Source organism: Eptatretus burgeri, chromosome 2 (genome assembly GCF_056783735.1).
Source record: "Eptatretus burgeri isolate ZD-2024b chromosome 2, Ebu_testis_v1, whole genome shotgun sequence".
In the NCBI taxonomy this organism is placed as follows: domain Eukaryota; kingdom Metazoa; phylum Chordata; class Myxini; order Myxiniformes; family Myxinidae; genus Eptatretus; species Eptatretus burgeri.
In genome coordinates, this window is record NC_140962.1 from 125,918,581 (window position 1) to 125,931,444 (window position 12,864).

General features: G+C 43.4%; 1 protein-coding gene across 2 annotated transcripts in view; it reads left to right on the plus strand.

The window, feature by feature from the left end:
* The window catches only part of CZIB (CXXC motif containing zinc binding protein), a 13,286-nt gene extending 1,558 nt beyond the window's left edge, over positions 1-11,728 (plus strand). The window contains exons 3-7 of one of the 2 annotated variants that reach the window (XM_085871121.1): positions 571-654; positions 8,243-8,299; positions 8,583-8,664; positions 8,960-8,991; positions 11,576-11,727. In XM_085871121.1, coding sequence (XP_085727247.1) covers positions 571-654; positions 8,243-8,299; positions 8,583-8,664; positions 8,960-8,991; positions 11,576-11,698 — 378 coding nt within the window. In that variant the 3' untranslated portion in view covers positions 11,699-11,727. Of the gene's footprint in view, positions 1-570; positions 655-8,242; positions 8,300-8,582; positions 8,665-8,959; positions 8,992-11,575 lie in introns of both variants that reach the window. The other variant, XM_085871122.1, reaches the window with a different exon arrangement.
* Positions 11,729-12,864: the final 1,136 nt, after the last annotated feature.

Sequence of the window (12,864 nt, forward strand, 5' to 3'; positions counted from 1 at the left end):
TTTGTAAGGTCGGTTGTTGATGCCAACGATAACTCTTCTCAAAATCTACTCTTCTCAAAAGACGCTGTGGGATCCATAACGTCCACCAGCTAATGCTATCAGACTGGACATCCTGCTCGACGTCCATGCAAGGGACAGAGCACTTTGTAATGCAACACCCTTGTGGGGAAAAGTGATTCCGCCGTTTATAGCCGGTTTGGGAATGTAACCCGGACTGGACACCTAAAAAGTGTGCTATCTCGGCACAATCTTTTCGTCGATCAGAAATATAGCGGCTCTTTTGATTTTGGTAATTGTGGTGCTTCATTGTTTGTTTGTTTGTTTTTTATGGGTTTTTTTTTTGTTTGTTCTTTTCATTCCTTTCGAATAATGATTATTTGAAGATGTCGATAGCCAAAATATTTTAATTTTCACCACATACTAATAGATTTGTTTTCTGGGGCATGTAATCCCCAGGCAAAGTTTGGATGTTTTGGTTGCATTTGGGATTTGTATGCACAAGAGTTGCAGATCTGTGTTCCCATGCAGTGTTTGGCCATCATTTGATTCATTCTTGTCCCTATGTTCCAGCGAATTGCATTGCAATTCGAGGCAATGATGGAGAACCTCACTAAACTTGTTCCTCAAGGGGAGGACTTCCGCTGGTATCTCAAGGTATGTCTTATTTCAGACCTTTTTGGCCCGTAATTACCTCTGCCACCGAAGGTGGATGAAGGTAGTTTTCATGTTTCTCCCTCACACTGTCTCCTCACTGATGCTGTGCCCCTCTACCAGAACACTGGTACTCATTTCGCCAACCACGGAAGGATGACAGGCTGAGTCAATCCCACCTAGTGTTAATTCAGCAACCAACGGGGCTCAAACTCAGGACCCAAAGATCCCAAGCCAGCCACCCTAACAGTTAAACCAACACCAGGCTTCGCTATCCTCTTGGATGTTTAGATTGGCTGTATTCGTTAATTAACTGAAATAGTCTTGTCAGAGACCACGTGCTTAGCACCACCTCATCCTTTAATTCCTCTGTTGTTTCACTATTAAATGTCCTATATTTCTTTTAATTATCCCACTTATGATGCATTTTTCTGGTGAGAAGTGGTCATTGAACAGACTCTTTTTCACCTGACACTATGCACGAGATGTCATGTGGTCAGTGATTCATTTTGGCCAATTGGATTTGAACTTTGAGGTTTATCTGGAAATCCAATGAGCAATGCTTTTTGTCGAGCACGGAGCAACCTGCATGGTGTCACACGGCCAGTCGCACATCGAATGGTTTGGCGTGCGTCTGGCCAAATCGGATTTGAGCTCTATGTGTGAGTGGCGACAACGGTTGCTTGGGACGTGAGAAGGGCAGGGGTAATTGGCACAAAGACAAGAAAGAGAGCAGATCGGCACCACAGAGACAGAGACTTTGTTCCTGTTTATTGCAAGGAATCGTTACAGACAATTATGTAGAAAAGAAAAGCTTATGGCTTAAATTGAAAAAGACAAAATACAGACACCTGCATTTTAAAAACTCATTGAAAAAGGTAACATGACACAATGACTCAAAATTCATAAATGGACTGTGAAAACTCCAGCAGCTGGACTGCATCGGGATTCCTTTAAACCGCAATGTCAGTAGCTGACGTCCACTGATGGAGAGAGGGTACTTGAATGCTTAACTGTGGTACATCCAGCATTAATATACTTTTGTATAAAGAACGGTCAACTTACAGACCCCCTTCAAAAATGGGATTTTAAAAGATTGGCTCATTTTAAAACGTTGAGAGGGAATAGTCACTGGTATAATGGCAACTGCCTGCCAGGCTTCCAGGACACTTCTGTAGAACAGGTAGACCAAAGTTACATCAACCCTCTTGATATCAATAGGTAAGCAGTTCCTGATCAAAGCCAAGTTTCCTGCCTTGAATAAGTAGGCAGTGAGAAAAGACTTTCTGTGAAGCATCCATGTGCAACACCGTGTGAAACAAGAGGAGGTGAAAGCCACCACTTTACCAGTAACGTCAATTTGACATTTCCGTTCCCACTTACCTGGTCCTGATCAATACTCTTGATTCTCTGAGAGATGTTTCCCAAAAGCTAAGGAATCGTTCTGGATTTGTCTGTGCTGTTAGATTTGTTTGTGTCGATTGTTGTTCGTACATCGAGTGCTCATTCTATTTATTTCGATCCTCCATCTCGGGCTCGGATACTTTTTGACAAACCCGTTTTTTTGGTTTTTTTGTTGTTCTTCCACAATTGTTTTCCATTCACACGACATGTCTCCAGTCACCACCCTTGGTTTAATTCCTTTCTTGTACCTTCTGTCATTTTTTTTTTAACTTCTTCTTCTTCTTCCTTCCATCTCTCTTTCTCTTTCTCTCCCTCAATTTAAACCATTTGAAATGTTAGTTGCTTCTGCCTCTGTTTTTGATCACACTCACTTAATTTTCACTCCTTTTATCCCAGGTATTGGTAGTTCTGATCCCTCAGCTTAATCCATTTCCCCTCTTCTCTCCAAAAAATGCAGACGATGACATTCAATCTGCCGTCCACAGTTACTCCTTCATTCCCTATCGCTTCTCCTTTTCAATATCCCCAAACTGAATAAAATGTTTGTTCCTTTAAAAACCCTTAATAACATTTTCGAAAAGCGTTTTAAAAATGTATTTTAAAATGACACCTCACTACTCCATCAGGAACAACTCATTCATGCTTCTTCTTCATCAAAATCTCTTCCTTATGTCATCTCTTCGAGCATGACCTAATAATATCGGTGTCGATGTCCTTCAATCCGTCCGTCCGTTCACAATGAAATTGAAGCGGGAGATCTGGTCATGAGTGATTCTGATAGAGGTTGATGAGACATACACGATGGTACGACTTTCAAGGTCACCGGAGGTCAAGGTCACGAGGCCTTTGAAGTTGCGAAAATGACGATTTTCAAATTCTATCTCCTCTGCCATTTCTCAAGCGATCTTGAATTTGATTGTAGCATATGAATCTATGGGACAATATCTAAATTTATTCGGGCCGGATTTTTGATATTCGCTTTCGTTTTCGTGTCACGTGACTTCAAAGTTGGCAAAAAAATGCGAAAATGACGATTTTCAAAATCTATCTCCTACACTTCTCAAGCGATCTTGAATTTGATTGTGGCATATGAATGTATGGGACAATATCTAAATTTGGTCGGGACGGATTTTCGAATTTCGCTTTCGTTTTCGCGTCACGTGACTTCAAAGTTTTCAAAAACTGCCCTACCTTCAGGAGGCTATATATTCTCTACTGGGCATGGTAAAAGTTAGTGAATGGTGTCATTACGTAGCAGCTGACCTTGTATTTTTATACATTTTCCGCCGAAGGTGCAAAAGTTTCAAAACCCGAAATGTAAACGTCGGCATTTATTTTCAAAATATAATTTCGTGCGCGCGCGCCAAAATGCCGAGTCATCTTCAACCAAACTGCGCAGCTTGACTGCGCAGTGCAGTAGTCTTCATCATAACTTAACATTGAGAACTTGTGGTATTATAGAGATGACCGTCACCCTCACACGGGGGTAATTTTTTTTCTTTTTCAAAAGGCTCATTTCCCAAAAACGCCTTCACTCCGAAACGCTTAGTTCATCCAGAATCTGCTTGTACCTACAACCCCATTTTCCTCCATGTCTTCAATCAAAAACATTTTTATCATCCCACCCATGAAGTCTCACCGGTGTGTACCCCGGTCAGAATAGGTACACCGTATCCCTGCGTGTCATAAAAGGTGACTAAAAGGGTTGGCGTCAGGAAGGGCATCCGGCCATAAAAACATCGCTTCAAAAGGAAACCATGATGAGTACAACTGATGGGCAGGGTACAGCCCGAAGTACCCCGTGGGGGTCCTCACCCCCTCTCGTTAAAACTCAAGGTGGGGAACCTGATCGAAGCAAGGGAGGAAATTTTTCCATTTATGATGACCAATCGTCTGATGCCCCATGTGGAGATCGGTTTCTGAGGTTTGGTAAATGGAATGTAGGGACAATGACAGGGAGATCTGGAGAAGTGGTTGAAACATTGGTCAGAAGAAGAGTGGACATATGTTGTGTGCAGGAGACATGGTGGAAGGGAAGTGGTGTGAGAATGGTGAAGGGAAGGCAGGGGCAGAAGTACAAGTTTTTGTGCCAAGGGTGCCTGGAAGGTTACATGGTGTTGGTGTAATGTTTTCTGAGGAGTTTGTAGACAGTGTAGTGAGTGTGACTAGAGTGAGTGAAAGGTTGATGATGGTGAGAATTGTGATCGGAAATCTCTTCGTGAACGTCATCTCGGGATATGCCCCGCAGGTCGGTCGAAGCGATGAAGAGAAGAACATGTTCTGGTGTGTGATGGAGAAGTTGATGGAAAATGTGAAAGATGAGGAAGTTGTTGTGGTTGGAGGAGACTTGAATGGACATGTGGGAAGGAGTCCAGATGGTTTTGAGGGAGTCCATGGGGGTTATGGATATGGTGTGAGAAATGGAGAAGGTGAAAGGATCTTGGAGTTTGCTGATGGAGCTTTGTTGCTCTGTAATACTCAATTCCAGAAAGCGAATAATAAGCTTATTACATACACGTCAGGTGGGTTGATGACAACCATTGACTACCTGATGGTGCATCAGCGAGATAGGGGAAACCTCCGGGACACAAAGGTGATCCCAGGGGAGGAGACCGTTTCGCAGCACCACCTGGTTGTCTGCGATATAAGGGTGAAAGGTGCACGGAGAATTCGGCGGGTGAAGTACCAACCGAGGATGAAGGTGTGGAGGTTGAAAGAGGCGACAGTGAAGGAAGCATTAAGAGAGAGGCTGAGTATGGTTGAAGATGATGTGGTTGATCTTGAAAGTGGTTGGATGTCAATGAAAGCTAGTCTATTGGGAGCCGTTGGTGAGGTATGTGGATGGACAAAAGTACCACCGAGGCACTCGGAAACATGGTGGTGGGATGATGAAGTTGGAAAGACTATTGAAGAGAAGAGGAAGAGGTTCAAGGAATGGCAAAAGGCAAAGGATACGGTGGAAGAAGAGGCTGCACATGAAAGTTATAAGGAAGCCAAGAAGGCTGCAAAGAAAGAGGTTGCAAAGGCGCTGGAGGCCCATAGGAAAATGTTTGGAGAACGCTTGGATTCGGAGGAGGGTAAGAGAGCGGTATTCAGGATTGCAAAGCAGATAGCGAGAGAGAGATTTGATGTGACGGGGGTGAGTTGCTTGAAGGATGAAGTGGGACAAATCGTTGTGGACTCAGATGGAATTAAAGGAAGATGGAAGAGAGATATGGAAAGGCTGTTGAATGTAGAAAATGAATGGGATAGAAACATCGAGAGTAACCCAGTTTTAGGACCAGCAGAGAAGATAACTGAGAAGGAAGTTGAGGAAGCTATAAGAGCAATGAAGAGTAGAAAAGCAGGAGGGCCGACGGGAGTTGTAGGAGATATGTTGAAGGCAGCGGGAAGTTGGGGTGTGAAGAGAATGACAGAGATCTGTAATCTGGTGGTGAAAGAAGGCCGCATTCCAGTGGATTGGGAACTGAGTACCCTCGTCCCTCTGTACAAGGGGAAAGGTGACCCTCTGGACTGGCTCCTATAGAGCAATAAAGTTATTGGAGCATGGAATGAAGGTATTGGAAAGGGTGTTGGAGAAGAGGATAAGGAAGAAGGTAAAGATTGACGAAATGCAGTTTGGATTTATGCCAGGAAGAGGAACGACAGATGAAATTTTTATTGTAAGGCAATTGCAGGAGAAGTACATGGAGAAGAGGAAGAAGTTGTTTTTTGGGTTTGTTGATCTGGAGAAAGCATTTGATAGGGTCCCACGCGAAGTAATGGCATGGGCATTGAGGAAGTTATGAGTGGAGGAATGGTTGATCAGAGTAGTGATGGCCATGTAGGAGAGAGCACACACAGCTGTAAGGACGAAGGATGGGAACAGTGGTGAGTTTGAGGTGAGGGTAGGAGTGCACCAGGGGTCGGTACCAAGTCCACTTCTATTTGTAGTTGTGATGGAGGTGCTGGCTCGGAGGTAAAGGAGGGTTTACCGTGGGAGCTGCTGTATGCAGATGATCTGGTGTTGATTGCAGAGAGTATGGATGGACTGAAGGAGAAGATGAACAAGTGGAAGGAATGTATGGAGGCAAAAGGTTTGAAGGTGAATATCGGAAAGACGAAGGTGATGGCAAGTGGTAAAGCATGTGGTGAGGTGGAAAGGACTGGGAAGTGGCCGTGTGCTGAGTGCAGGAAGGGTGTCGGAGTGAACTCCATTCAGTGTACAATGTGTGCTGAATGGGTTCATCAGAAATGTAGTGGGGTGAGAGGGTCATTACCCAGTGTGGCAGCTACATTCAAGTGTAAGGTGTGCATCGAGGGAGCAGCAGATGAAGGAATTGTTGAGTTGGATCTTGAAGATGGTGTGAAGCTGGAAGGGGTGAAAACATTTTGCTATCTCGGAGACATGCTGAATGGAGAAGGTGGATCAGACTCTTCGACGGTTGCTAGAGTGAGATGTGCATGGAAGAAGTTTCGGGAACTGAGTGGCGTGCTGACAAAGAGGGGAGTGTCGTTGAAGCTGAAGGGAAAGGTGTATGCTACATGTGTGAGGAGTACGATGATTTATGGGAGTGAGACATGGGTACTGAACATGGAGCAGCAACAAAGGCTGGAAAGGGTGGAAATGCGAATGGTTCGTTGGATGTGTGGAGTATCGTTGAGAGAGAGGAAGACAAATGATGACTTGCGGAAGATGATGGGAATAGAGTCTGTGATGGAGGTTGTGAAGAGAAACAGGTTGAGATGGTTGGGTCATGCGTTGAGGAAGGATGAAAGTGACTGGGTGAGAGGAGTGTTGGAAATGAGTGTAGTCGGAAGTAGAGGACGGGGAATACCGAGAAAAACTTGGCTAAATGTGGTGGAAGAGGAAATGTGGGCAAGGGGATTAAGAAGGGGAGATGCAGAAAACAGGGTAAAGTGGAGAAGATTGTCATGGGGCCCGCAAGGCTAGCCCCTGTTTTAGCGGGGAAAATGGCCTTTAAATGCTTGTGTGTGTGTGTGCCACCCATGAAGTCTGTTGCCACATTTCCATTTTGCAAATCTTGAGATTTCCGTTTTGCAGAAGTTGTGTGCACACGGAAATAAGTTTCCCATTATGTCTGGACATCCATTCATCCGCCACCACCCCCATCCTCACAGCCTCACACCACCACCCCATCTTCACTCCAGGCCCGCAACCCCCCCCCTCAACCTCCAGCTTCTCCCAGCCTACCACTCCCTAAGCTTCACCGCAGTGCTACACGCCGCCCATGAGCTTCATCCCAGTCCCGCACCCTCCTCCTGAGGTTCACCCCATCCTCGCACCCCCACCTCCCCCCCAGCTTCGCCCAAGCCCTGTAGCCTCCCATATTCACCCCAGCTACGCACCCTCTCCTTGTTGCTGCTTTCTGCATTCTTGCACCCCACCTGCAGCCCCTCCTCCCCTGTCCTTAACTGTGTGGACCACAAACATTTGAGGGAGTGGGACGGGGGGGGAAGCCACGGCACTTCTGCCAAGGACTTCTTTGACTCTGGGTCTTACTCAATTTGTAACGTTTCCTGCTCGGATTTCTTCCAATGGCAAATCCTCCCTTCAGGATTTGGATATGACCATTTTTCATTACAATATAGCACAACATCCATAAGATAAACTAATTCAAGTCATACTACTTCAGTTACAGTAAAATTACACAATGATGGAGTGAATATATCCATTTGATCGCGGTCATAAAACGAATGATGAGCTTTACCATTTCGCTTCCCCATCCCTGGAAATATTTGGAAATATTCCCCATCCCTCCGAAATATTTGTACTCGCCTATGTAGGCAGCTGTAATGGCTTGAATTCCTTTCTTTTTTAAGTTGAATACTGCTTCTATCACCAATTGCTTTTTGTGAGATGGAGAAATACAACTCTGTTCTTTAAGAAAATACATTATAACTATTGAGTTTATCTTTTTCATAATCAATGTCAATTTTTTGGTTAAAAATACTCTGTTTGACGTTTCTTTTGTAAAACGTTTGTTTGCCCCCTCTCCCATCCCCTTCACCCTCGCCCATCCCCTTCACGCTTCCAAAATTACTTTAAATGAATGGGTGAAAACAAGCTGTAAATTGTTTCATGGAAGCATGAAACGCTTTGTGGTACATGAGCAGCATGTTCACATAAACATTGAAACTGCTATCTAGTACTGTATCAGGTTAATGTATTGTTTTGTCTTTTCAGCTGAAGTGTTCTCATTGTGGAGAGGATTCAGGAAAATGGCACTACCTCACAGTTGAAGTACGGTTTCACATTTATTTGCAACCCATCTGCCTGCTAAGTCTTCCTTTCTTCCGTTCCTACACTCTTACCTTCTGTGTCTTCATCAAGTTCTTTTTTTTTTCTTTTTTTTTCTGTCTCCTATTGCATCACCTTTTTCTTGAAATGAAAACTCATGCACTCCCATCCACTTATTCTCTCATCCCTGAACCTCCCTCCTTTATCGCTCGTTTAATTTTTCTCAAAATATGAGCTTGTATCATAACAACAGGCTGTTCTTCACTTCCTTGAATCCCCTTTTCAGGAGAGCACCCCAGTAAAAGGTGGCCGAGGCAGTGCAAGCCTGGTACAGCGATGCCACTTGTGCCAGCGGGAAAGCTCCATCGGTGCGGATGCATCAGAGCACTGCCAGAATCGGAACATTGTTCGACAACACACCGCAGCATGAATAGATAATCCAGATACATAAGCAGAAGATATTTTTTCCCAACAGTTTATTCCACAACATGTAGAGTAACTGCTGCATTAACTCATTGCGTAAATTACCAGAAAAATGGATAATGTGAAATGCATCACACTTTTTTTTTGCTTTTCGCTTGTTTTATATAACCTAATATTGATAATTCAATACATTGATAATTTAATGTCACCTTCTTTCTTGACCCAAAATCATTCCCACAGATATCATCCGAGAGTCCATCAAGCCATATTGTGTGAGTATGTGAAATACCCAAGTCTGTGCAGGGTGCCTTAGTGTGATGTATTCCCATGCATTGTGCATGGCTTTTTGTTTTTGAAAAATTATTTACAAGAGCGAGGCTCATGGAAGAGCAAGTTGTGAAGTAGCTTATCGTGAGGAGAACTGTGTTAAATCTTATTGCCTTCAGAGCAGAGAACAAAATTGGGACTTACTAATGCGCTTGGGAATTGCTCTCAAATTGAATTTGCCTTCACAGCTGAGTGTGATAAGGGCCATGCATGCATACATACATACATACATACATACATACATACATACATACATACATACATACACACATACATACATGGGGAGCATGCGTCACAACGCGACGCTGCATCCACTTTCTGCTGGTACTCCAGGGCCTCTGTCTGGCCCATTCCCCATCTCTTAGGGATAGGATATTCCAGGCATCCACCTGAAGGGACCACCTCAGGTCAACCTGAGGAGACCACCGTCTGGTGGACAACACCTCAGCACCACCCCGACGCGCACCATTTAGTGTGTTTTTGTGATGGCCGAAGTGCAAATGTTGCCACCAACCTCATATGAAAGATAACCCAATGCAGGAGGACATCCGCACACGCAGTTGGGCCCCAGATATGGCTGGCCGTTGGCTCACAAGGAGCTCCTCGGCCATTTGACATGTTTTGTTTTTAGTCCTGCTGGTTGTCCATATTCATGCACCCTCCTCATCAGGAGGACCTGGTGGGGGAAGCCGGCTTAGTCACTGACACTCGACCATGAGCAGGTTAGTACAGGTTTTACATGACACATGTAGAATGAAAACTTAGTATTTGGGTGTTTGGCTTTCCTTGTATAGCTTTTCATGGTTCCTTTATGCAGCTTTCTTAGGCTTGGAGAGCATGGAAGGAATCAATTAATTTATATAATCCTAGCCACCAGGGTTGACAAGGGTAAAATTTGTGTGATAATGTGTTAGGCTTATTTAACCATTGTGTGTGCCATCCATCGGAAGAACACTTCAGCCGGAGAATCCGTCTGCCAGCACTGGGGGCTTTGGCAGACAGATTCTTTCGCGAAGAGTTGGCGAGTTATCACCAGCACCCTGGACAAATTACAAATTCCTGCCACATTGGAATATCAGGCCTGGCCATTAAATTCCAGAAAGTCCTCGACCAGAATCGTTCCGCGACAAGGTGGGAATAATAGCCGCTATGGCCCCCACAATGCCCTGACCCCCTCTCTCTTCTCCTGTTCCTTCTGTTCTGTTGTGTCCTGATCCATTCAGTGTTCTCGCTCTTCCACGAGTCTTGACTGTATACAAAAAAAAACTATTGACCTGGGTGCGCTTTTCCAATACTTGGGTATTCAGATTAAGCAGTCATAATTATTTTGATTAAATTTTTTTTTGTGAAATTGACTTCATTTCAACTGTTCACTATCCTTTGATTGGCTCTTCATGGTCAGAAAGATTTGATGTCCATCAGTTCTGCCTTTGAATCTGCACTCATTGAAGCGAATAAGTGTTTCCACAGGTGCCTTGAAGGGTTTTTGATGGTGCCTGTTTTTCATAATAACCCTCTCTTGAAGCTGTGTCATCCCTACTCACTTTTCTATCTCTTTCATGTTGTATGCCTTCACCCTGAACAAAGTCTAAATTCCTGTTCCAAGTGTGCAGCGGCACCGAATTGGCAGCGTAGCTGTGCCTCAGTGATGATGCAACCGGCAGGCCAAAACTCCAAGTTGTATCCCAATCCAACATGCATTCAATACATCCTCCTGTTATAATTTCCTTTGGTATTTCTCTATTTGGTCTGCCTTTGACGTTGGAGATCATGCCATTTTTCTGGTGCTGTACCTGAACCGAGTTCTCAAACTCTAATTCGGTGAGTGTCCCTTTCGGGCCGAGTTGTAGTCGAGCAGAGTTTGGCTGTCAACTTGGAAACTAAATTTTCCTGTCACATGAAATGAAGTAATTGAATTATTTTGCAAGTGTGTGCCATAGAAATGTGTTTTTTTTTTTTTAATATGAATCAGATGTCCATGTTGTGCTATAGAATGGCCATGTTGTTTCTCTTTGTGACCTTCAAAGCAAAATTTTATTGAACTCAAGAACTAACTGTTACCTGTCTCGCTCTGTTAGCCGTGATCACGGGTCACGCGGCACAGCTAGCTCTGGGTTAACTCTGATCGGCTGTGGATGTTGTTGTTTGTGTCCTACTCCTGTGTACTTTTATATATTTTTACATTGCTTTGAGAAATATTATCATATATAATGTTGTGTGCTCTCTGTGTGTCCTAAAGGTTTCCTGCTTTGGCTACTGCATACTTTTTACCTGATAAATAGTAAAATATTGTTTAGACGACTGCTTAATAATTGGTAAGCTGTAATCCCCAGCTATCAAACGTTACTTATTTTCCTTTTTAATAATTATATACAAGATGGTGTGTCAACAGCTGGTTTTCAGTGCTTTTCCTCTTGCATGTTAGTAGATAGGTTTTGCTTGTGTGGGTATTTTCAACATGACAAGTTAAAAATAATTATTTATTTATTGTTCTTATGAAGTTTATCGGAGTATGGTGTGTCTGTGCAGGCAGAAGACAGCGAGCAGTTCCGGACAATGATCGTGTTCGAATGTCGAGGCCTGGAACCAACAGCCTTCTCTCCACGGGTAACTAATCTTTCCTCCCCTTCCCCACACAATTTACTGTTCTGACTTGTTTTGGTTTTCTTTCTCTCTCTCTTTCCCCATCCCTGTATCTCTGTGTTCTTTGTTCTGTCCTTTATTATCATCTCTGTACTCCCCTTGGAGGTTATATTTTCACCCGTCTGTCTGTCTGTATGTATGTCTGTGAGCAGGATATCTCAAAACGTTGTTGATTGATTTGGACGAAACTTGGTGGAAAGGTTGGGTGTGGGAAATGTAAGAGTTCATTCCATTTTGGTGAATATCTGGATCTGGATCCAAGCTCTTTTTGAGCGATGGGGCTAAAAACGATATTGGGCATGATATCTCAAGAAGTAATGGACAGATTATGACATAACTAGATGGATGAGTTGATAAGGTGACTAGAACAATTTGATTAGATTTTGGTTACGGTCCGGATTCAGATCCAGCCTATCAGTGGGATACAAAACGTGAACTGTTCAGCTTGGTGGAGGTATGTGCTCTATCGAGTGCCATTCTAGTTACTTGGTGAAAAAAAGTTTTTGCCAAGTATTTTGGTCCGTAGCATTTGTCACAATTTTTGGCCACAGTTTTCAACCAATCGTTCCGAAAATTTTAGTGTGTGTAGTTGACCAGCCAAGGACAGCAACACTTAATTTTCGTGAAGATCTGAATCTGGCTTCAGATCTGAGAATTTTAAAAGTGATTCTTCACCATTGTGAGATCGCACCAAAAACGAGATAGAGCACAATATCTCAAAAGATTATGAATGGATTCCACAGAAACTTTGTGGAAAACACCAATTGATTCAATTTTGGTGAAGATTCTAATCTGGACACGAGAATTCTTTCAAGTGATTCTTCACCATTGAGAAATGAGGCCAAAAACTATGTATAACATGATATCTCTAAAAGTTGTGAATGACTTGTGACAAAACTAAGTGGATGAGTTGGTTAGGTAACAAGAATAAGCCGATTCGATTTTGGTTCCATTCCAGATTCATATCCACTCTGTCAGTGGGATACAAAATGTAAACTGTTCAGCCTCGTGGAGGTATGTTCTCTACCGAGTGTCGTTCCGTTTCGCCAAGTGTCGCTCTATGATTGATTTTTTTCATTCTCTTTGTTATCAGTCTTCATCTCGATGCATTTAGTCCATTTGTGCTGCCCAAGAAAAGCCTCCTTGAACTTTTTTTTTTTTATTTCTGATTCCTT